Raw genomic sequence first — 24,733 nt, 5'->3', positions numbered from 1 at the left:
GAAGAAGAAGGACGGAGGCCTCCGACCCTGCATTGACTATTGCCAACTCAATGAGATAACCTTCAAGAACAAGTACCCCCTTCCTCTCATGAGTTCCACCCTTGAGCCCCTCACCCAGGCTACAGTCTTCACTAAGCTGGACCTCCGGTGTGCCCATCATCTGGTCCGGATCCGGAAGGGGGACAAGTGGAAGACAGCCTTTAAGACGCCCCGGGGTCATTATGAGTACCTGGTCATGCCGTTCGGCCTCACCAACGCCCCGGCGATATTCCAGGCTCTCATGAATGACATTCTCCGCGACATGCTCGACGAGTTTGTGGTGGTCTACCTCGATGACATCCTCATCTTCTCCAGGACCCTCAAGGAACGTGTCCAGCATGTGTGCCGGGTACTCGAACGTCTCCTCCGGAACCGGCTCTTCGTCAAGGCAGAGAAGTGCCAGTTCCATTCCCCTTCCGTTGACTACCTGGGCTTCGTCGTTGAGAGGGGACTGACCCGGCCCGACCCCCGCAAGATCCAAGCTGTGGTGGACTGGCCCGATCCCACATCACGGAAGGAATTACAGAGCTTCCTCGGGTTTGCAAACTTCTATCGGAGGTTCATCAGGAACTACAGCCGCGTGGCGGAACCTCTCACCAGGCTGACCTCCCCCTCCCAGCCGTTCATCTGGTCCCCGGCTGCCCGCTCTGCATTCCAGTCCCTCAAGGAGAGGTTCACCAGCGCCTCGGTCCTGCTCCACCCCGACCCCAAAGGGCAGTTCATCGTGGAGGTGGAAGCTTCGGACACCAGGTTGGGGGCAGCGTCTGACCAGAAGGTCCATCCATGCGCCTTCTTCTCTCGCCGGTTCCTCCCCGCCGAGGAGAACTACGATGTCGGGAACCGGGAGCTGCTGGCAGTGGTGGCTGCTCTGGAGGAGTGGTGCCATTGGCTGGAGGGGGCGGAACAGCCGTTCACCATCTGGACTGATCATAAGAACTTGACGATCATCCGAGCAACCAAGCGCCTCAATGGTCGGCAGGCACGGTGGGCCAGCTTCCTCAGTCGGTTTGACTTCACGCTGACTTATCGCCCCGGGTCCCGCAACACGAAGGCAGACTCCCTGTCCCGACAACACCTGAGAAGGGAGCCAGCTACAGAGGAGCCGACTCCCATCCTTCCTGAGGCCAGGGTGGTTGGCGTGGTTACCTGGGGCATCAAGACCATGGTCAAGCAGGCGTTGCGCTCCCATCCCGCCCCGAGCCACGTGCCTCCACGCCGCCTGTTCGTCCCGGACTCAGTCCGGCCCCGGGTTCTTCAGTGGGGCCATGCCAGTCAGTTTGCTTGCCACCCGGGTATCCAACGCACCTTCACCTTCCTGGCTCGGCGTTTCTGGTGGCCCAACATGAGGAACGAGGTCAGGGACTTCGTAAAGGCCTGCTCCGTCTGTGCTCGCAGCAAGGCCTCTCACCAGGCACCTGCGGGTCTGCTGCACCCTCTCCCAACTCCAAGCCGGCCCTGGCCCCATGTGGCGTTGGATTTTGTCTCCGGACTGCCTCCCTCACAGGGTAACACTGTGATCCTGATAGTGGTGGACCGCTTCAGTAAGGGAGTGCACCTGGTGGCCCTCCCCAAACTCCCATCGGCTTCTGAGACGGTGGACCTCCTGACGAGCCATGTGTTCCGTCTCCACGGCCTTCCCCTGGACGTCATCTCGGACCGAGGGCCCCAGTTCGTCTCCCAGGTATAGCGGGCCTTTTGTAAGGGGTTGGGTGCCTCTGTTAGTCTCTCCTCTGGATATCACCCACAGACTAACGGGCAGACGGAGAGGATGAACCAGAGCGTGAATAGGATTTGACAACGAGTCGGACAACCAGCACTGCAACCGATGGATCATCAGCACTGGCAGGACAAAAGCTGCACAGCTGCATCTGTGGCTGGTCAAAGGTTACATCAGTGAAGGGTCTTAAGATCCATCAAGGCAAAAAGAAGTGCCTTAGTGAGCTCGGTAAGGGGCCTCGCATTGACCAATACTTCTTAAGAAGTAGGCCAAATCAGTTGAGTGAAGCCCGGAGGCAGGAGAACCCCCACAGTCCTCAGGGTATCAGCACCCCAGACAAAGCTCAACTTTGCATAGACCCCCCAGTGGACTCCGGTCTGGAGCCCGGCCAGCCACAGCCAGCAGCAGAGAGGAAGATGGAAGGAAGAAAACCTCAAATCCTGTGGCCCAAGTCCAGCCAGAAGATTGAGTGGGAGACCATCAACTCTGACCTTGTCCTCTTACTAGAAGGTCAAAAGGGAACAGTTGAAAGAAAACTGGAGAACATGGGAGCCATCATTTACAGCTATGGTGTAGAGAGATTTGGGGTAAAGGAGAAGATACCCAGTAGGCAGAAAGACCCTTCAACCCAGCCCAAATCCAGGAGACAGCGGGACATTGACAGGTTGGTGAAGGAGAGAAGACAACTGAGGAAGCAGTGGAGGAAGGCCACAGAGGAAGAGAGGGTTGGGCTTGACGCACTGCAAGCTGAAATAAAGCAGCGTTTGACAAAGCTGCGAAGAGCAGAACACCTCAGACGACAGCATAAGAGGAAAGAACGGGCTAGGACTCGTTTCTACAGCAACCCTTGCAGCTTTGTCAAGAGCCTTTTTTACAGCGAGAATAATGGGAGCCTCAGAGTGCCCATACGACATCTGGAAGAGCACCTAAAGAAGACCTACTCTGATGTCCGGAGACATGAGCCAGTCACCATCCCGGATGACATGCCACCAGTTCACCCACCTGACCACCATATGGACACAAGACCCCCCACATGGAGCGAGGTGGAGAGGACGGTAAAGCAGGCAAGATCGATGTCAGCTCCTGGGCCCAATGGTATTCAGTATAGACTCTATAAGAACACTCCTGGAGTCCTGAAATACCTCTGGAAGCTGATGAAAGTGGCATGGCAGAAAAGAGTCATACCCAGGGCATGGCGAAGAGCAGGAGGCATTCTGATCCCCAAGGAAAAGAACTCTTCCTGCATCAGCCAATTTCGCCAGATCAGCCTTCTTAATGAAGAGGGAAAGATATTTTTTAGTGTGATTGCCCAAAGGCTCTCCACATTCCTGCAAAGAAACAACTTTGTCGATACATCAGTGCAGAAAGCCGGGATCCATGGCTTCTCAGGATGTCTGAAGCATGCTAATATCATCTGGCACCAGATACAAGCTGCCAAGAAAGAACGGAAGAGACCTGCACGTGGTTTTCTTAGACCTTGCCAACGCTTCTGGATCAGTTCCTCACAAGATCCTGTGGACGGCGTTTGATTTTTTCCATGTCCCCAAAAATATCACAGAGTTGGTCAAGACCTATTTTCAGGATCTCCAGGTGTGTGTCACAACACAGAACACCACCACCACTTGGCAACATCTGGAAATGGGCATTATGGCGGGCTGCACTATTTCCCCTCTGGCATTCACCATGGCAATGGAGCTCGTCATCCGTGCATCTCGATGGGTGGTGGGAGGTGAAAGCTCCAGGAATGGCCTGCGTCTTCCACCAATCCGGGCGTACATGGATGACTCGACCACCATAGCAACAACAAAACCATGCACCAGGCGCCTGCTGCAGAAACTCCAGGAGAACATCAAGTGGGCACGAATGGAGTTTAAACCAAGTAAATTTCGCAGCATCTCCATTGTCAAAGGCCAACTAGCAGATGAACGGTTCTGCATTAGTGATCAACCAATCCCCACAGTCCGGGAGAAGCCCATCAAGAGCCTCGGACGGTGGTACAATGCAGACCTCAAAGACACCCAGCAACTGGAGCAACTTCCCCAGGATACAATCAGTGGCCTCAGGCAAATCAACAACACTGCACTGCCCGGGAAGTTGAAGCTTTGGTGCTTTCAGTTTGGGCTGCTACCCCGACTTGCGTGGCCAATAACCATGTACGAAGTCTCACTATCTCATGCCAATCGCTTGGAGAGGCTAGTGAACTCGCAGGTGAGGAAGTGGCTTGGACTGCCAAGGTGCCTCAGCAGTGATGGACTCTACGCCAATGGAGCCCTCGCACTGCCAATTTCCAGCCTGGTTGAGGAATTCAAATGTGCCAAAGTGAGGCTGGACATGTCGCTCACAGAATCCCGAGACCCAGTAGTGAGAGGAGTTGCTCCAACCTTAGCAACAGGGAAGAAATGGACCCCGGCTGCAGCTGTACTGGAGGCGAAATCTGCCCTCCGCCACCGAGACGTAGTAGGCCATGTTCAACAAGGCAGAGGCGGCCTTGGCCTGGGAATAAAAACAGCTACCTGGCAAAAGGCGACTACTACCGAACGGCGAACTATGGTGGTTGAGGAGGTTCGCCGACAGGAAGAAGCAGCCAGATGTGCTAAAGCCGTAGCACAAGCCAAACAGGGTCGCTGGATGAAGTGGGAGGGTGTTGAAAAGAGGAAACTCACATGGAGTGCGCTCTGGAGCATGGAATCAAACAGGCTGAGTTTCATCATCAAGGCCACATATGATGTCCTGCCCTCTCCCATAAATCTAAATCTCTGGTTTGGAGAGAATCCATCTTGCTCCCTGTGTACAGCCCCAGCAACCCTCAAGCATATCTTGGTTGGCTGCAAGACCAGCCTTACCCAAGGCAGATACACCTGGTGACACAATCAGGTGCTCAGGTGCTTGGCAGCTGAACTCGATTGCGAGAGGGTTTCCATCAATGCCCAACCCTTCAACAACCAGGAAGGGCCCCGGCGGTTTCCCGTTTCATTCGAGAGGGGGATAAACTGAAGGGCAACCCTTCACTTCCCAACTTAGGCTCACTAAACTCAGCCAGAGATTGGGAAATGCGAGTGGATTTAGGCCAGAATCTCATCTTCCCGACAGAGATCGCAACAACCACCTTGCGACCAGACCTCGTCCTCTGGTCCAATTCTAACCAGCTCGCTTACATCATTGAGCTCACAGTCCCCTGGGAGGATGCAGTCGATGAAGCGTACGAGCGTAAGAAGCTGCGGTACGCCGACCTAGCAGCCGAAGCAGAGGACAAAGGCTGGAAGGTGAAGGTGCGCCCTGTGGAGGTGGGTTGTAGGGGCTTTGTTGCCAGCTCCACAGCAAAACTCCTGAGGGAACTAGGAGTCAGGGGGCAGGCCCACAGGAGAGTGATCAAAGAGCTAGCCAACACTGCTGAGAGGACTAGCCACTGGATCTGGCTCAAAAGGAGAGACGCCGTCTGGGCTGCCAGGGTGAACAGCTAACCACAGGTCACGCACCCAGGACCGATCAACCTGTGGTGGGCCTGCCTCAGCGGAGGGTGTCTTGTGGTAAAAGGCCGAAACACCCTGTGATGCTGAGGTACACAACTGATGATGTGTCCTGGTGGCAGCAATGTCACCTTGGCAGACATCTCCAGTTTGATCTCCACTGAATCTGTTGCAGTGCAAACACTAGGGATTTTAACAACCAGTCCTTTTTTGAATCTTGAATCCCACCATATTCCCTTTCCATGACTTTCCACTTGGCCATGTAATCTTGCCTACACCAGTCAACAGCATATCTCAGCTGGGCAGCTTTGAAATATTCTTTTACATTTGGAAAACCCATACCTCCCTTTTCCTTTGAGAGTTGGAGAGTTTCATACCTTACTCTGGGCTTCTTCCCTCCCCAAATAAATCTTGATATTGTCTTATCCCACCTATCAAATTGAGCTTGAGTCACCTCTACAGGCAACGATTGGAATAGGTAAAGAAGCATTGGTAGAATATTCATTCTAACTGTCTCAATTCTTGAGCTGAAGTCAAGTGGCAGAGTGGACCATCTATCAATATCCTTTTGCATCACATCGTTGATCTTGCCGTAATTTGCTTTATGTAATTTAGACAATTCCTTGGTGATGTAAATTCCCAAATATTTGATTTTGTTTAGATTCCAATTAAAGTCAAATTTTCCCTTGAATTTTGTGGTTGGAGTATAATTGAGAACTAGCACCTGTGTTTTTGAGATGTTAATTTTATATCCAGATAAATGACCATATAGTTCTAGTAGCTTCATTAGTTGAGGGAGTGATGTATGTGGTTGCTCAAGTTAGGCTATGACATCATCAGCAAATAGCCCCACCTTGTGGACAGTGCCATTCACTGTCACTCCATAATTCCTTCATTTTGGTGAATGGCCTCCGCTAAAGGCTCAATGAATAACGCGAACAGTGTCGGAGACAAACAGCATCCTTGTCTTGTCGACCTCTGCAAACTGAACTTGTTCGTTAAACTCCCGTTTATTTTAATCCGAGCATTAGGTTGTTGATATAATGTTTTAATACACTGTATTGACTCATTGCTGAACCCTAGTCGTTCCAATACTGCATACAAAAAATTCCAAGACACCCGATCGAATGCTTTTTCTGCATCTAAACTTACTAATAGTGTAGCTTTTTTTCTCTTACTCGCTTGATCAACAATATGCAACGTCCTTCTGATATTATCATGCGTTTGTCTTTCTCTCATGAATCCTGTTTGATCTTCATCTATCAAATCACCTATGAATGAGTTTAACCGTTTGGAGATAATTGTCGTATATATTTTATAATCTACATTTAATCATGAAATAGGTCTGTATTTCCCACAATATTCTTTATCCTTTCCCGGTTTTGGAATGACTGTGAGTGATTGTTGCCTCTGACCATGATGGTGGTATCTTATTATTGTGAAGTGTCCAATTGAAGGATCTCAGAAGTAACGGTGCCAGCTGTTCCCTAAACACTTTGTACCATTCTGCAGGGTATCCATCGCTGCCCGGGCTTCTATTGTTTTTCAAAGAATTTACTACATCTATCACCTCTTCCATCTTGATGTCAGCTGTTAATTTGTCATTTTGGAGCCGGCCAATTGAGGGTAAATCTAATGAATTCAAAAAGGTATTAATTTCCGCTTCGGGTGCAGGTGTGGGTTGTGAATATTGCTCTTTATAATATCCCAAAAATATGTCCTCTATGCTTTCTGGTATATTCGTTAACTCATTTGAATGGGGGTCTCTGATCTTATGTATATGGCCAACTGCTTGGTGTTTGCGAATACGTTTTGCCAACAGTTTAGTTGCGCGCGGGCCTGTTTCATAATATCTTTGTTTGAGAAACAAGCTTTCTTTCTCAACTTCATCCAACAGCTCTTTATTAATGTCTGACTTAGCCGATTTGATTTGCTCCAACACCACGGGGTTTCCCGCAGTCTGGTATTCCCTCTCCATTTCTCTTAACCTGTCCGTATTCTTTCTGGATATAATTGATCTTGCCTTTTTGATCAATGCTGAATGCGCTATTAACTTTCCCCTGATGACTGCCGCCCTCATGGCATCCCAAAATATTGTTGGGTCTACTTCCCCATTGCTGTTTTCTTCTAGATATGTCCGAATATCCGCCTTTAACATAATCTTACTCTGCTCACTATTCAGTAGACCCACATTAAACCTCCAAACCGTATTTAGCTTTCTACAATTCAAATTCATTTCTAAATATACTGGATTGTGATCTGAGATATCCGCCCCTCCAATCCCACACTCCTTTACTCTGTAAATATCGTCTTTGCTCATAAGGAAATAGTCTATCCTTGAATGAACTTTATGTACAGCTGAGTAATGTGTATAGTCTTTTTCCTGAGGGTGGAATTGTCTCCAGACATCATCCATCCCCATCTCTTCCAGTGATATATTTACAAATCGAGTGACCTGTGTTTTAGTCCTTTTGATACTGGTCGTATCCATTTTGTGAATCGACACGACATTCAAATCTCCCCCACAAATAAAGACCCCCTCTGACTCGTTTCCTATCTCATCAAACAAAGATTTAAAAAATCTTTTATCACTTTCAGGAGGGGCATATATATATTTACCAATGTCACTGGTTTGTTCTCTAACCTCCCCTTCACTATAATATATCTCCCCTCCTTGTCTCCCACCTCCCTATCATAATCGAATTGAGTTTTGTTTGATATTAAAATTGCAACACCTCTCCTGCGCCCTTCCTTGTAGGAGCTATAATATGAATGTCTGTACCCATATTTCTTAAGTTTCCCATGCTCTACCTGTGTTAAATGGGTCTCTTGGAGGAATATGATTTGTACATCCTCCTTTTTTAGCTTAATCATAACCTTTTCCCTCTTCTTTAACATATTTAGACCATTAACATTCAGCGACGTTATTTTAGTAGTGTGAACCATCTAGACATCTTGATACTCTTTTTCCATATATTCCCACAGAGCTCCAAACAAAAAAACTACAAACATTAATCAACAACAAAAATAACTTCCAACTAAAGGGGCCTAACCACCCCGAGTCCCCGTTGGTAGGTGAAGGGGAAATCCTTTTCAGAAAGGGCCCCACTCTAGACTTGACATTTTGCCCATCACTTGGGATAGGCCTACAGCCTTGTCTAGGCATGTCCAACGTTTGGCAACCATATAGCCTACCTCTCTCCGTGGCATGTGATGAAAAAGCCTTTTGTAATGGAGCTCAACTCAGTCAGAACGATACCAATCCTACTTTCTCCGATAGGCCTGGAGCTTCTCTTTCGCTCGCTGTGCAGCTTCACGTCCTCCTTTCGCGCCTTGGACTCGTTGCCACCCTGCTCGCATCCCAGTCGCCTCCACCTGCTCTGTGGCCGTGGTTGCCGTGTCATCGTCTGGTATCTCGATGTCACAGCCTCTCATCTTCATGTGCATCGCGGCTTCCCCGGCATTGTCGTATGTCTTCGTTCCGTTGTTCCAGTGGATCCTTATTTTGGCGAGGGGTGTCTGGAAACGAATTCCTTTACCCTTGAGCACTTTCTTAATTCCCAAATATGATTTTCTTTTCCGGGCCACTTCAGCTGCGTAATCGTGATCAAAGTAAATACGTTTGTCCCCTAACTCTATCTTATTCTTTTCCCGTGCTTTCTTGAGAATCATTTCTTTTATATCAAACTGTTGAAAGGTCACCACTAGTGACCTGGGGGGAGCTGTCGGAGGGGGTTTCTGAGTGAGGGCTCTGTGAGCTCTTTGTATCTGGAGATTGGTCCCTTCTTCTAAGTCAAGTTGAGTGTTCAAGAGCTGTTCCACGTACTGGGTAATGGAGCCTCCCTCCGTTTCCTCTGGCACACCAAAGATTCGAATATTGTTCCTCCTTGACCTCCCTTCCAGGTGCATTATTTTTTCTTGCATCTGGTGCGTTTGGATCGACATGTCCATCAGCAGTTCTGTCGAGTCCGCCTGCCATTCCTCTAGCTCGGCTAGAGGAATGCGCTTCTGGGCCTCACTCATGTGCACTTTCTGCGCCTGTATTTCGACGTTGCTTTCTGCAAACTTCTGTGTCATTTCTTCTCGGAAGCAAGCAATCTCTTCCTTCACTTCGCTTTTCACCTCATCTTTGAGTCTGGCAAAGTCACCTCGTAGCTCTTGTTTGAATTCTTGTATCTCTTTAGCGATAGCTGCTAATCCAGCACGCAATGTCTCAGCTGTATCCGCCGCCATTGTAGCTTCTTCTACCTCGTGTTTGCTATTACCTTGCTCCGACTGTTTCTTCGCTCCTTTTGGATTGTACGGCTACCTTTACTCGAATTACCTCCTCTTCTCATTTCTCACCTTTTTTTGCGTCGAGTTTAGTGTTTTAGAGGATTTATTTTAGCCAACTTGCGAGAGGCGGAAAGTTGTGCTGCTACTCAAGTCGCCATCTTACCGGAAGTCCGGCAGTGGGGTTTTAACTGGATTGTTTAACACAATTTTGGAAAGTGAGAGGATGCCTGAGGAGTGGAGAAGAAGCATACTGGTACCGATTTTCAAGAACAAGGGTGATGTGCAGAACTGTAGCAACTACAGAGGTATAAAGTTGATCAGCAGCAGCATGAAGATTTGGGAAAGAGTAATAGAAACTAGGTTAAGAGGAGAGGTGATGATCAGCAGCAGCAGTATGGTTTCATGCCATGAAAGAGCACCACAGATGTGATGTTTGCTTTGAGAATGTTGATGGAGAAGTATAGAGAAGGCCAGAAGGAGGTGCATTGTGTCTTTGTAGATTTAGAGAAAGCACATGACAGGGTGCAGAGAGAGGAGGTGTGGTATTGTATGAGGAAGTCAGGAGTTGCAGATAAGTATGTAGGAGTGGTGCAGGACATGTATGAGGGAGGTGTGACAGTGGTGAGATGTGTGGTTGGAATGAGAGATGGGTTCAAGGTGGAGGTGGGATTACATCAAGGATCGGCTCTGAACCCTTTCTTGTTTGCAATGGTGATGGACAGGTTGACGGACGAGATCAGGTAGGAGTCTCCATGGATGATGATGTTTGCGGATGACATTGTGATCTGTAGCAAGAGTAGGGTGCGGGTTGAGGAGAGCCTGGAGAGGTGGAGGTATGCACTGGAGAGAAGAGGAATGGAAGTCAGTAGGAGCAAGACGGAATACACGTGCCTGAATAAGAAAGAGGACAGTGGGATGGTGAGGATGCAAGTTGTAGAGGTGATGAAGGCGTACGAGTTTAAATACTTGGGGTGAACTGTCCGTAGTAACGGGAAGTGCAGAAGAGATGTGAAGAAGAGAGTGCAGGCAGGGTGGAGTGGGTGGAGAAAGTGTCAGGAGTGGTGTTACGGGTTGTGCAGGAGGACCACATGGGAGGCGGAGGACTCTTAGTAAAGTTTAATGAAAATTAAAAAGAGAAAAAGCAATAGGGGAAAGAGCAATGCGGGATGTGTATGGTGCTCAGGTAGTTTTGTGTGTGCGGGGTGTGTGAATATGCTCTGTGTAGTGACAGGCGGTAATGTGTCCAGCTATGTGTTAGTGGAAGTTATCCCAAGTGTGTGTAATGTGTGAATGGGGCGTTGGCGTTGTGTAATTGTGCGTGTACCAGCAAAAATACCACTCAGAAGGCAAAGGGGAATCGAGAAGTAGTCCGAGTTCAGAGTCTAAGTGGTAGTCCGAGGAGGTTGGCTGGCAGGCGAGCCGGCTCTGAGCAACAGGTCAGAGATATCCTATGGGAACATCTGACAATGAGTTTGAGAGAAGGCCAGGTTCTTGTAGGGATAGAAGTGATTGCAGATGGAGAACAGCTGAGATGATTGCAGATGGAGAACAGCTGAGATGATTGCAGATGGAGAACAGCTGAGATGATTGCAGATGGAGAACAGCTGAGATGATTGCAGATGGAGAACAGCTGAGATGATTGTAGATGGGGCACAGCTGAGGGAATGCGTGACCGGGGAAAGCAGAGCCGTGCTGCCAGTCTGCCAGCAGATAGCATCGGTGGCGCCGTAGGGAGCGCCGTGCCCGTTGGGAGGTGCTGGGGACCTCAGGGGCTGAGTCCGGTGATGGGGAACGTGAACGCGTCCCAGCTCTGGTGGTGATGAGTGGATACTCCGGCGAAGCCGAGCGCCGTGGAGGTCCAGAGGGAACGGAAGAGGTGGGTTGCGGGGGTTGTGAGGGTGAAACCGTAACAAGTGATTTGTGACAGAAGGGTACCAGCAAGAGTTAAAGGGAAGGTTTACAAGATGGTCGTGAGACCAGCTATGTTGTATGGTTTGAAGACAGTGGCACTGATGAAAAGACAGGAGGAGGAGCTGGAGGTGGCAGAGATGAAGATGATAAGATTTTCACTGGGAGTGATGAAGAAGGACAGGATTAGGAACGAGTATATTAGAGGGACAGCTCAGGTTGGACGGTTTGGAGACAAAGCAAGAGAGACAAGATGGAGATGGTGTGGACATGTGTGGAGGAGAGATGCTGGGTATACTGGGAGAAGGATGCTGAATATGGAGCTGCCAGGGAAGAGGAGAAGAGGAAGGCCAAAGAGGAGGTTTATGGATGTGGTGAGTGAGGACATGCAGGTGGCTGGTGTGACAGAGGAAGAAGCAGAAGACAGGAAGAAATGGAAACGGATGATCCGCTGTGGCGCCCCCTAACGGCAGCAGCCGAAAGTAGTAGTAGTAGTAGAAGTAGTCGTCGTAATACAAGTGTAAGTATTTTTTGGGGTTTTTATCTTTTTGAATGAGGAGGAGAGGTTAGCATCTCCACTATCATTCATGTTCATTGCCGGTAGCCGTGCCAACATGTACGCTGGCTCTGCCAAATGATGGAAGCTAAGCAGATATGGGCTTGACAGGTACTGGGATGGGAGACACCCCCCCCCCCGCCCCGGGAAAACTGAGTTGCTGCTGGAAGTGGTGCTGGTGGGCCAGTAGGGGGCAGTCTTCCCTCTGGTCAGGTCGAGTTAATTTCATTTGTCCATCCATTCATTATCCAAGCCGCTTATCCTGCTCTCAGGGTCGCGGGGACGCTGGAGCCTATCCCAGCAGTCATTGGGCGGCAGGCGGGGAGACACCCTGGACAGGCCGCCAGGACATCACAGCAAATCTTGAAGTCGTTGTGGTTTTCTCCCTACAAGACTGATCGGCTACAGTGGGTCACACACTACAAGATCTTTCACCAGGCGGAGTCCCTGGCAAGTCTGTCTGGTCTCCAAACTACGTTTTGTCACGAAAACACACATGAGAAGTGACACAGGAAATGACGCAATACCATGTGCGATTATTTCGCTGGTTTTTGTTTTTTGCTGGTATTTGGTCGCTGCACTAGCGCCTCACCTGGTCTGTTCGGGGAAGAGGGGGAAGTGGGGGGAATAGCGTGATCCTCCCACGCGCTACGTCCCCCTGGCGGAACTCCTCACTGTCAGGTGAAAAGAAGCGGCTGGTGACTCCACATGTATGGGAGGAGGCATGTGGTAGTCTGCAGCCCTCCCCGGATCGGTAGGGGGGGTGGAGCAGCAACCGGAACGGCTCGGAAGAGTGGGGTAATTGGCCAGACACGGCTGGGGAGAAAAAGGGGGAAAAGTCCAAAAAAATAAAATAGAATAGAAGTTAATAGAAAAATGACACAATGTTGCTTTAAGTAAAGGATAACCCTCGTCCAGGTGTGCGTTAAAGGACTGCCACTTATTATCACGTCTGTTTGGTTGACTGCACAGGACTCTGAAACAAAAGGTTAGCAAGTAAAAGTTAGCCGCTAAACTGTGAGTGTTCACGGCGCTTGCTACTGATTCAGTGTGTTGCTATGGTTACAGTGTATGAACTTAGAAGTGATAAAACTTTAGCTGAAGTACGTGTGTACTATACGATCTTAACGCACACCCTCCAGCCAATCAGAAACCAGTATTCTTCGTGACCATGGTATTTAAAACATAAATGTTCTGTCATTCTCAGGTGATATCTGCGCGAGGTCGAAGTGATGTCCATCAGAGTCTGGAGGAGCTCCAGCAGCAGAGCCAGCTCCAGACCCTTCCCTCTGACCCGGCATCCCTCAGTTCTCGGCACCGCTGGTCCCAACGCCGTTCACGGGGTTTTCTCCCTCCACCGGAACCGGAAGAGGATCCCAGACCTTTCATCCTGGACCTGAGGAACATCCCAGACCTGGCTAATGCTGACATGGGCTCCCAGAAGCCCAACATCCAGGTAGGGATTTACAGAGGACGGGTTACTGGAGATACTAGTTTGGCTGGCAAGAGTTTCCACATTGGAGACATTAGCTATGTCTCTATCTAACTTTTGGATAAATTTCAAGTGAATGGTGACATTTTGCGCGTCCGCGCGTATCCCACTTTTGACACCAATGTAGCGAATTCGGGGGGCAGCCGCAGGAACCGCCGCAGCCGGGACGCGAACCCGTGTCTCCTGCACCGCGGGCGACAACGTTAACCAGTCGACTAAAGAGTCCGACCCATTAGCCAAGGGCCAACTTATCCATGCACGTTACACTACCCCCCTCCTTCGGGAAAGCGCGTCCGCGTGTATCCCACTTCTGACACCAATCTAGCGAATTCGGGGGGCAGCCGCAGGAACCGCCGCAGCCGAGACCCGAACCCGTACCTCCAGCACCGCGGGAGACATCGCTAACCAGTCGACTAAGGGGTCCGACCCGTTAACCAAGGGCCAGCGTGTCTACTTATCCATGCATGTAACAATGTCAAATGAATCCAGGTGTGTTTCTATCTCATTTTATTTGTGTAGCCCAATAATAAACAACAAAAATCCCAGTGCAGTGACGGGGACACTGTGCTGTAGGAGATTCCATCCTTCAGATGAGACGTTAAACCGAGGTCCTGACTCACTGTGGTCATTAAAGATCTCATGGCACTTCTCACGAAGAGTAGGGGTTCCCCGGTGTCCTGGCAACATTCCCAACCTGGCTCCCTCCATCTGGCCACCTCACCACCCCCATGTAACTGGCTCAATGGTTCCTCCCTCTCCACCTCAAGCTGATGTGTGGTGAACGTTCTGGTGCAAAATGGCTGCCGTGCATCACCCAGGTGGTGCTACACATTGGTGGTGGTTGAAGTGAGTTACCCCCTTCAATGTGAAGCGCTTTGGGTGTCTAGGAAAGCGCTATATGAATATCATTATTATTATTATTATTATTATTTCTTTCACGTTTCCTGTTTTACATCCTGTAGAGCCGGGTCCAAACTATGGACCTGAGGCACTATAGGGCAGATGTCACTTGATTGACAGTACTCGTCGTAATATGTGGGCTGTTCCGAGTAGGCCGATCTTCTGGACTGCACTGATGTTGATGTTGCCTGGGATACGGTTGGTGAACTTTTCCATTCCCTTCTTCATGAGTCCTAGAGCTCCGATGACCACTGGTGTTGTCTCAGTCTTCATTCCCCACATCCTGTTGACTTCAGTCTCAGGGTCTTTGTACTTGGTCAGCTTCTCTGTGACTTTCACTGAGGTGTTTGTTTCGGGTGGTGTTGCCATGTCGATGTGCATGCACCTCTTTTCCTTCCTCTCCTTGATAACGATGTCGGGCTTGTTGGCTTTTATGTCTCTGTCAGTGTTCCTCCCGGCAAAAGGTTGCCCACACCGAGACCTAGCCATCACCATGACAACACCGTCGTGACGCCAACTTGGACTGTGAGGAATCTGGGTGTGATCCTGGATGACCAACTGTCGTTTGCTGCAAACGTTGCATCGGTTGCTCGCTCCTGCAGATTTCTCCTCTATAACATCAGGAGGGTTTGCCCATTCTTCACCGACGAGACGACACAGGTGCTCATCCAGGCTCTGGTCATCTCCCAGCTGGACTACAGCAACTCCCTCCTTGCTGGCGCCCCGGCATCGGCCATCAGACCTCTGGGGCTTGTTCAGAAAGCTGCAGCTCGTCTGGTGTTCAACCGCCCTAAGTTCTCCCACACAACCCCCCTTCTCATGTCCCTACACTGGCTCCCAGTAGCTGCTTGCATCCAGTTTAAAACTCTGGTGCTACGCTACAGGGCAGTGAAAGGAACAGCTCCTTCCTATCTCCAGGCCATGGGCAAGCCCTACACCCCCGCCCGACCACTTCGCTCTGCTGCCTCGGGACGCCTGGTTGCCCCGTCGCTCAGAGGCCCTTGCTGCCGATCGACCCGGTCACGGCTCTTTTCTGTCCTGGCCCCACAGTGGTGGAATGAACTCCCCACTGATGTCAGGACAGCGGAGTCGCTGCCCATCTTTCAGCGCAGGTTGAAAACTCACCTCTTCAAGAACTACTACCCAGTTACTTGTTCTTAGCACTTATTGTATTCACTCAGTAAAAAAACAAAAAAATCTCTTTCTTGCACTTTTACTTTAGCACTGGTTTTGCTCTTAGATGCTTGGTTAGATGCACTTATGGCCTCTGATGACTAGTAGTTCTCCTGATCTCCTACGTTAAATGATGCACTTATTGTAAGTCGCTTTGGATAAAAGCGTCGGCTAAATGACTGGAATGTAATGTAAAAATGTAATGTTCTGTGACTAATACACATTTGTCTCTTGCAGGAAGGACAGGAGCCACTGTGGGAGTGTAATGTTCGGTGTTTGACCTTTCTGGGTGTAGGTCAGGACAGTCACACCTTTGCTGTGATCGTAGATGGAGGAACACAGCGCTTCGAGAGTCATGTCTTCTGGTGTGAACCTGATGCTGGGACAATATCAGAGGCTGTCCAGGCTGCATGTATGGTAAGAATGTAGTCTGTCAGTCTGTCTGTCACTCAAGTCTGTCTGTCTGTCTCCGTCTAGAACAAAGTTGTTGTCAAATCTATTACTATATCTATGACCAAAAGTATGAATAAATATTTTCCAAAATCAAAATTAAATTTAGTTAAAGGTCAATAATGGCTCACATTTTCTCTGCAGTGCACTGCACTTTGACTAAAAGACAGATTGGTTGTTTCATATTACAGAATGATCTTTGATCTTCATTATGATATTTTGCTCTTGTTCCATCAGTGTCCAGGATGGACACTGATGGATGAGGGGTAGGTCATGACCAGGATGACCAGGATGAGGGATAGGTCATGTCCAGGATGAGGGATAGGTCATGACCAGGATGAGGGATAGGTCATGTCCAGGATGAGGGATAGGTCATGACCAGGATGAGGGATAGGTCATGACCAGGATGAGGGATAGGTCATGTCCAGGATGAGGGATAGGTCATGTCCAGGATGAGGGATAAGTCATGTCCAGGATGAGGGATAGGTCATGTCCAGGATGAGGGATAAGTCATGATCAGGATGAGGTATAGGTCATGACCAGGATGAGGGATAGGTCATGACCAGGATGAGGGATAGGTCATGTCCAGGATGAGGGATAAAGTCATGACCAGGATGAGGGATAGGTCATGACCAGGATGAGGGATAGGTCATGTCCAGGATGAGGGATAGGTCATGTCCAGGATGAGGGATAGGTCATGACCAGGATGAGGGATAGGTCATGTCCAGGATGAGGGATAGGTCATGACCAGGATGAGGGATAGGTCATGTCCAGGATGAGGGATAGGTCATGTCCAGGATGAGGGATAAGTCATGTCCAGGATGAGGGATAGGTCATGTCCAGGATGAGGGATAAGTCATGATCAGGATGAGGTATAGGTCATGACCAGGATGAGGGATAGGTCATGACCAGGATGAGGGATAGGTCATGTCCAGGATGAGGGATAAAGTCATGACCAGGATGAGGGATAGGTCATGACCAGGATGAGGGATAGGTCATGTCCAGGATGAGGGATAGGTCATGTCCAGGATGAGGGATAGGTCATGTCCAGGATGAGGGATAGGTCATGACCAGGATGAGGGATAGGTCATGTCCAGGATGAGGGATAAGTCATGACCAGGATGAGGGATAATCCAGGAGAGAATCCACATTGTAATTGGAGCACACCAGAGCAATTACAATGTGGATTCTCTCCTGGCCGTGGAACAACGGACCAACTCTTTACCCTTGCGGAAGTACTGAGTGAGGCATCGGGGTTGACCAGCCAGTCTACATGTGTTTTGTGGACTCTGAGAAGGCTAACGACCATGTAAACCGGGGCACTCTGTGGGAGGTACTCAAGAGTTGTGCTCCAGTGGATGAACACAAACTAGGAGTCATCAGGACGCTGTATTGCTGAGCTGACAACGTCCCCACCAACACAGCGGCTGGGGAAGGGCAGAAATCCCACATTAAACAGGCCCTGGTTAAGTGTGGTTATCCTAACTGGGCGTTTGTCAAAGCCAGGAAGACGCCAAACAGTGCACCAGCTGATCCAAGCGAGAAAGACAACAGCTTTCTAAGTGTAAACCACTGATAATTCTGTATGTGATGGGAGTGTCAGAACAGTTGAGACTCGTATTTTCCAAACACCACGTGTCAGTTGCTTTTCAAACCCCAGAACACGCTGCACCAGAAGTTGGTCCACCCCAAGGATCAGGTCCCCCGGCACAAATAGAGCAATATAGTGGAGCTGTTAAGTGCCAGGAGGGTTGCCGTGACTTGTACATCGGGGAAACTAAACAGACGCTGGCCAAGAGGATGACACAACACAGGAGAGCTAACATGTCAGGCCAGGACTCCACAGTCTACACCATCTACAGACCAGGACTCGACAGTCTACACCATCTACAGACCAGGACTCCACAGCCTACACCATCTACAGACCAGGACTCCACAGCCTACACCATCTACAGGCCAGTGGCCACTCTTTCAAGGATGAGGATGTGCACATCCTTGATAGGGAGGAACGCTGGTTTGAACAGGGAGTCAAAGAGGCCGTCTATGTGAAGAGTGAACGACCATCCCTGAACCGGGGTTGGGGGGAGGGGGCTAAGAGTACATCTGTCACCATTTTACAATGCTGTGATTGCAACGTTCCCCACTCCTCTGTGAATCCTACACATGATCAATGGTCACACTCATATTTGCTTGTCTTTGGTTTGGGTGGTTATGCCACTGTATTGTTTATAAGGGTGGAGACACCTGCGGTCACTGTATTGTTTATAAGGGTGGGGACACCTGCAGTCACTGTATTGTTTATAAGGGTGGGGACACCTGCAGTCACTGTATTGTTTATAAGGGTGGGGTACCTGCAGTCACTGTATTGTTTATAAGGGTGGGGTACCTGCAGTCACTGTATTGTTTATAAGGGTGGGGACACCTGCAGTCACTGTATTGTTTATAAGGGTGGGACACCTGCAGTTACTGTATTGTTTATAAGGGTGGGGTACCTGCAGTCATGTGAGACTGAAGAGGTCACTTAGATGATGATGACACATTTCTGTGTCCAGATGACCTGATTCAACCTTCTGGGATGTTCTCACCTGGATTATTGAGCATGCATCCAGACAGCCATCTAATTAACTTGTCAAAGAAAACAAAAAAATTAGCCCATGGGGGACATGCTCCTGGACCCCTGTAGAGAGGTTCCAGTACTAAATCCAAAGTCATGCCCTCAGAAAAACAAGACTGACTGACAGAGTCAGTGTCAGATATATCCTTTAACCCAGACCCAAAACAATAACACAAACCTCATCTCAGATGTGATGTTAACAACAAACCTATTTAATTCTGATGATGACCATAATCATAACCATCATTTTCTTTCCATCAGGTTCAGTACCAGAAGTGTCTGGTGGCCCAAACTCCATCCCTGAGGACCAAGTCGTGGTGTGCCACCCAGACCAAGGTCAAACGGGCCAACTCCATGGACAGCTCTGCAACTCCCCCAACCCCCTCCCATTTCTATAACAGAAGTGCTACAGCGACAGCCAGGGTAACCAAGGGCAACAGCAGCGTGGGTACGAACCACAACCTAAGGAAGGGAATGCTGGCATTTTTTCAAACCTTCCGCAACAAACAGGCAGCCAGCTCCTAATACCACACAGACACAGCTGTAGAGAGTTGTGTTTGTTACAAAGCTGCATGAGAATCACCACTAGCAGGTGGTGGATGTGTGATGATCTGACTCTGGATGTATGGCTCTGGTTTCCTCACACCACCAGTTACCCCTGGAGACCAGTCCATGAAAACTCACCATGGTCGCCTTGTCTCCTTCCTGTTTGTCCAAGCTGAAGATCAGCAGCCCATCAGGTGTTAATCTTACCACATATCCCACCCCCGGGCTGCAATGCCGTTGGTGCTACAGATGTCAGTCAGTTAGCTGAGGTCATCTTAATGATGTAATCCTGATGATTTACATGCAAACATACAATTTTACTGGACCGATATTGACATTTTACATGATTCGCATGTTAACAAAAATAACCATTTCACCACTTTCTGAACCCTTCCAGATGAGTAGTAGTTGATTTGAATGGTTAGTGTCTGGTAGAACTTCCTTTTGAATGGTTCATGTCTGGTAGGACTTCGTTTTGAATGGTTCGTGTCTGGTAGGACTTTCTTTTGAATGGTTCGTGTCTGGTAGGACTTCGTTTTGAATGGTTAGTGTCTGGTAGGACTTTCTTTTGAATGGTTCGTGTCTGGTAGGACTTCGTTTTGAATAGTTCGTGTCTGGTAGGACTTTGATTTCAATGGTTCGTGTCTGGTAGGACTTCGTTTTGAATGGTTCGTATCTGGTAGGACTTCCTTTTGAATGGTTCGTATCTGGTATGACTTCCTTTTGAATAGTTCGTGTCTGGTAGGACTTTGATTTCAATGGTTCGTGTCTGGTAGGACTTGGTTTTGAATGGTTCGTGTCTGGTAGGACTTGGTTTTGAATGGTTTGTATCTGGTAGGACTTTGTTTTGAATGGTTCATGTCTGGTAGGACTTTGTTTTGAATGGTTCGTGTCTGGTAGGACTTTGTTTCGAATGGTTTGTGTCTGGTAGGACTTTGCCAGGACAAATGATAGGGCATCTAGTGTTCTCCATCTTCATCATAGCAGCCACATGAGGAGGAAGAAGACAGGTAGTGTTGAGTTTGAAGAATTGAAGTTGTTGAGTCTGACAAGCAGATATGACAGCTGGGGCCTAAAGGTTAAAGAGGCAGGTTTGTGACCGGAAGGTCACTGGTTTGACCCCGCGGACTGGCAGAAAAGTGTGGGTGGGGGAGTGATTAAATGGCGCTGTCCCCTCCCTCAATACCCATGGATGATGTGCCCTTGAGAAAGGCACTTAACCCCCAAACCAAGTGCTCCAGTGGAGCTACTCAGTGGTTGTACTGGGCAGCTCCTGGGTGTGAATGTGTGCAACAATTTGAATGCCCCGCAGGGCGTTGCTGAAAGAGAGTACATGTGTTCAGCATACTACCATGGGTTTAAAAAAAACACACAAACTGGCAAAAGATACCAACAGATAGTACACAACATCCATAAGCAAAACTCAGGTTCAACAGGTTCTGTTGTTTGGTGGTGGGGAAGCTGCTGACACAAAGCACATCTGGTCCATGAAGAATTCTCTGGGATTGAGTGTGCTCAAACAACAACGCACCTGACCGGATTACCATGGATGTCAGTATCTTCAGCACAAAAGATGATCTTCAGGATTGTAACTTTAAGGATAGCAGCATATGGTTGCTGACTTTGACTGTGACGTGAGCTGAATAGAAACAGCAGACAGAATGCAATCCCTTTAAGATATCAGACAGCTGTTGTTTAGCTGGAGGGCTCTCACGATGTGGACTGCTGACTGGTGTACAGGTATAACAGGTCTTCTCATTACAGCTGGTGTGCAGGATATTCACATGTGCATCTTTGTGAATCACAAATGTGCAAGTGAGCATCCATGTCTGTTTACATAGTTGACTACATAAATTGAAAAGAATGTAAATGAGGGGCGTCCGGGTAGTATGGTGGTCTATTCTGTTGCATACCAACACGGGGATTGCCGGTTGGAATCCCTGTGTTACCTCCGGCTTGGTCGGGCGTCCCTACTGACACAATTGGCTGTGTTGCGGGGGGGAAGCCAGATATGGGTACGTGTCCTGGTCGCTGCACTAGCACCTCCTCTGGTGGGTGGGGGCGCCTGTTGAGGGGGAGGGGGAACTGGGGGGAATAGTGTGATCCTCCCACGTGCTACGTCCCCCTGGCAAAACTCACTGCGAGGTGAAAAGAAACAGCTGGCGACTCCACATGTATCGGAGCGGAGCAGCGACCAGGATGGCTCAGAAAGTAGCGTAATTGGCCGAGTACTATCAGGGAGAAAAAGGGGGGGAAAGCCAAAAAAAAAATATATATATATATATATATATATATATATGTGTGTGTGTGTGTGTGTGTGTATATATGTGTATATATATATATATGTATATATATATGTGTATATATGTATATATATATATGTATATATATATATATGTATATATATATATATATATATATGAGTTCCCAATATGCAGAGATGCATTATAAGCTGTTGACATGATTACTTTTAAAGATGTAGGTAAACATATAAGGATGGCATATAGGGGTAGAAAACTTTACTCACTGGGTATATTGAGAGAAGGATGCTGAATATGGAGCTGCCAGGGAAGAGGAGAAGAGGAAGGCCAAAGAGGAGGTTTATGGATGTGGTGAGGGAGGACATGCAGGAGGCTGGTGTGACAGAGGAAGATGCAGAGGACAGGAAGAAATGGAAACAGATGATCCGCTGTGGTGACCCCTAACGGGAGCAGCCAAAAGTATTAGTAGTAGTAGTAGTAGTAGTAGTAGTAGCTTGACACAGACAAGTGTGATGGTAACAGGCCCAGATAATCACATCAGAGCAGATATTATGAGTAGTCCAGAGAAAATAGGATTAGGAAAGTGCATTTTGTACATTTCAAGACTGAGGCTGAAAGCAAAAGATTAATGACCCTACATAGAGTTAAGTATGGACTTCATCCTTCCCTCTGCAACCATGTTGAAAGTATCCAGGCTCCACCAGCCCTTTCAGTTGATCCATTCTGCTGATGCCCCCTTCCCTGACACCGCCTGTCCAACGAACAGCACAACAAGGTCTGCTAAGAAAGGCGGAGTCTAACATGACCATTCCCTGACTCCCACATGAAGAACGGCCATTCATGTCAGTCTGTGAGCTTGTTCAGAAGAGCAGTTGTAGATCATACTCTTGTTGTCCAGCTGTTGTTAATATGGACCCTGTATTTATTAATATGGACCCTGTATTTATATCAGTCCACATCTGTCGAATGCATTAACCCATGTGTACATCTGTAGGATAGAGGGATGCAAGTTGATTGTAAATCTGACAAAAATAAAGTTGATTGTAAGGCTATCTAACAGGGACTGCAGTAAGTTTGTCAACAAGGGACCAGACCTCACCACATTGTCAACAAGGGACCAGACCTCACCGCATTGTCAACAAGGGACCAGACCTCACCACATTGTCAACAAGGGACCAGACCTCACCATGTTGTCAACAAGGGACCAGACCTCACCATTTTGTCAACATGGGACCAGACCTCACCACATTGTCAACAAGGGACAGCCCTCACCACATTGTCAACATGGGACCAGACCTCACCATGTTGTCAACAAGGGACCAGACCTCACCATGTTGTCAACAAGGGACCAGACCTCATCACATTGTCAACAAGGGACCAGACCTCACCACGTTGTCAACAAGGGGCCAGACCTCACCACATTGTCAACAAGGGACCAGACGTCACCATGTTGTCAACATGGGACCAGACCTCACCACATTGTCAACAAGGGACAGCCCTCATCACATTGTCAACAAGGGACCAGACCTCACCATGTTGTCAAGAAGGGACCAGACCTCACCATTTTGTCAACATGGGACCAGACCTCACCACATTGTCATCAAGGGACAGCCCTCACCACATTGTCAACAAGGGACCAGACCTCACCATGTTGTCAACAAGGGACCAGACCTCACCATGTTGTCAACAAGGGACCAGACCTCACCATATTGTCAACAAGGGACCAGACCTCACCACATTGTCAACAAGGGACCAGACCTCACCATGTTGTCAACAAGGGACCAGACCTCACCATTTTGTCAACATGGGACCAGACTTCACCACATTGTCAACAAGGGACCAGACCTCACCGCATTGTCAACAAGGGACCATACCTCACCACATTGTCAACAAGGGACCAGACCTCACCATGTTGTCAACAAGGGACCAGACCTCACCATTTTGTCAACATGGGACCAGACCTCACCACATTGTCAACAAGGGACCAGACCTCACCGCATTGTCAACAAGGGACCAGACCTCACCACATTGTCAACAAGGGACCAGACCTCACCATGTTGTCAACAAGGGACCAGACCTCACCATTTTGTCAACATGGGACCAGACCTCACCACATTGTCAACAAGGGACAGCCCTCACCACATTGTCAACAAGGGACCAGACCTCACCATGTTGTCAACAAGGGACCAGACCTCACCATGTTGTCAACAAGGGACCAGACCTCACCACATTGTCAACAAGGGACCAGACCTCACCACGTTGTCAACAAGGGGCCAGACCTCACCATGTTGTCAACAAGGGACCAGACCTCACCATTTTGTCAACATGGGACCAGACCTCACCACATTGTCAACAAGGGACCAGACCTCACCATGTTGTCAACAAGGGACCAGACCTCACCATGTTGTCAACAAGGGACCAGACCTCACCATTTTGTCAACATGGGACCAGACCTCACCACATTGTCAACAAGGGACCAGACCTCACCGCATTGTCAACAAGGGACCAGACCTCACCACATTGTCAACAAGGGACCAGACCTCACCATGTTGTCAACAAGGGACCAGACCTCACCATTTTGTCAACATGGGACCAGACCTCACCACATTGTCAACAAGGGACAGCCCTCACCACATTGTCAACAAGGGACCAGACCTCACCATGTTGTCAACAAGGGACCAGACCTCACCATGTTGTCAACAAGGGACCAGACCTCACCACATTGTCAACAAGGGACCAGACCTCACCACGTTGTCAACAAGGGACAGCCCTCATCACATTGTCAACAAGGGACCAGACCTCACCATGTTGTCAACAAGGGACCAGACCTCACCATTTTGTCAACATGGGACCAGACCTCACCACATTGTCATCAAGGGACAGCCCTCACCACATTGTCAACAAGGGACCAGACCTCACCATGTTGTCAACAAGGGACCAGACCTCACCATGTTGTCAACAAGGGACCAGACCTCACCATGTTGTCAACAAGGGACCAGACCTCACCACATTGTCAACAAGGGACCAGACCTCACCACATTGTCAACAAGGGACCAGACCTCACCATGTTGTCAACAAGGGACCAGACCTCACCACTTGGCCTCAGTTTATGGTAATATGGTGGCGGAGGACTTGGGTGGTTTCAAAGAAACATGTCTTATTATAGTTTTTACTACAAATAAATTTGAAATATTTTGGTGAATATACTTTGAAGAGCATTCACGCTTGCACCAAGGTTGTATATGAGATAGTACATTTACTGTCGTAGTTCCAGGGACACATTTCAGATGTCATCATTTGAGCAATGCTGACATTATCACAGGAAGTTGAATCTG

General features: G+C 48.8%; 1 protein-coding gene across 1 annotated transcript in view; it reads left to right on the top strand.

The window, feature by feature from the left end:
• LOC130116468 (amyloid-beta A4 precursor protein-binding family B member 3-like) overlaps nucleotides 1–19,116 on the top strand; it is a 142,173-nt gene extending 123,057 nt beyond the window's left edge. The window contains exons 6-8 of the mRNA XM_056284373.1: nucleotides 13,170–13,418; nucleotides 15,765–15,944; nucleotides 18,853–19,116. Coding sequence (XP_056140348.1) covers nucleotides 13,170–13,418; nucleotides 15,765–15,944; nucleotides 18,853–19,116 — 693 coding nt within the window. The remainder of the gene's footprint in view (nucleotides 1–13,169; nucleotides 13,419–15,764; nucleotides 15,945–18,852) is intronic.
• Nucleotides 19,117–24,733: the final 5,617 nt, after the last annotated feature.

The sequence above is a fragment of the Lampris incognitus genome, chromosome 8, assembly GCF_029633865.1.
Source record: "Lampris incognitus isolate fLamInc1 chromosome 8, fLamInc1.hap2, whole genome shotgun sequence".
Lineage (NCBI taxonomy): Eukaryota > Metazoa > Chordata > Actinopteri > Lampriformes > Lampridae > Lampris > Lampris incognitus.
Note: the sequence above shows the minus strand (reverse complement) of the source record. Positions and strands in the feature narration are given on the sequence as shown.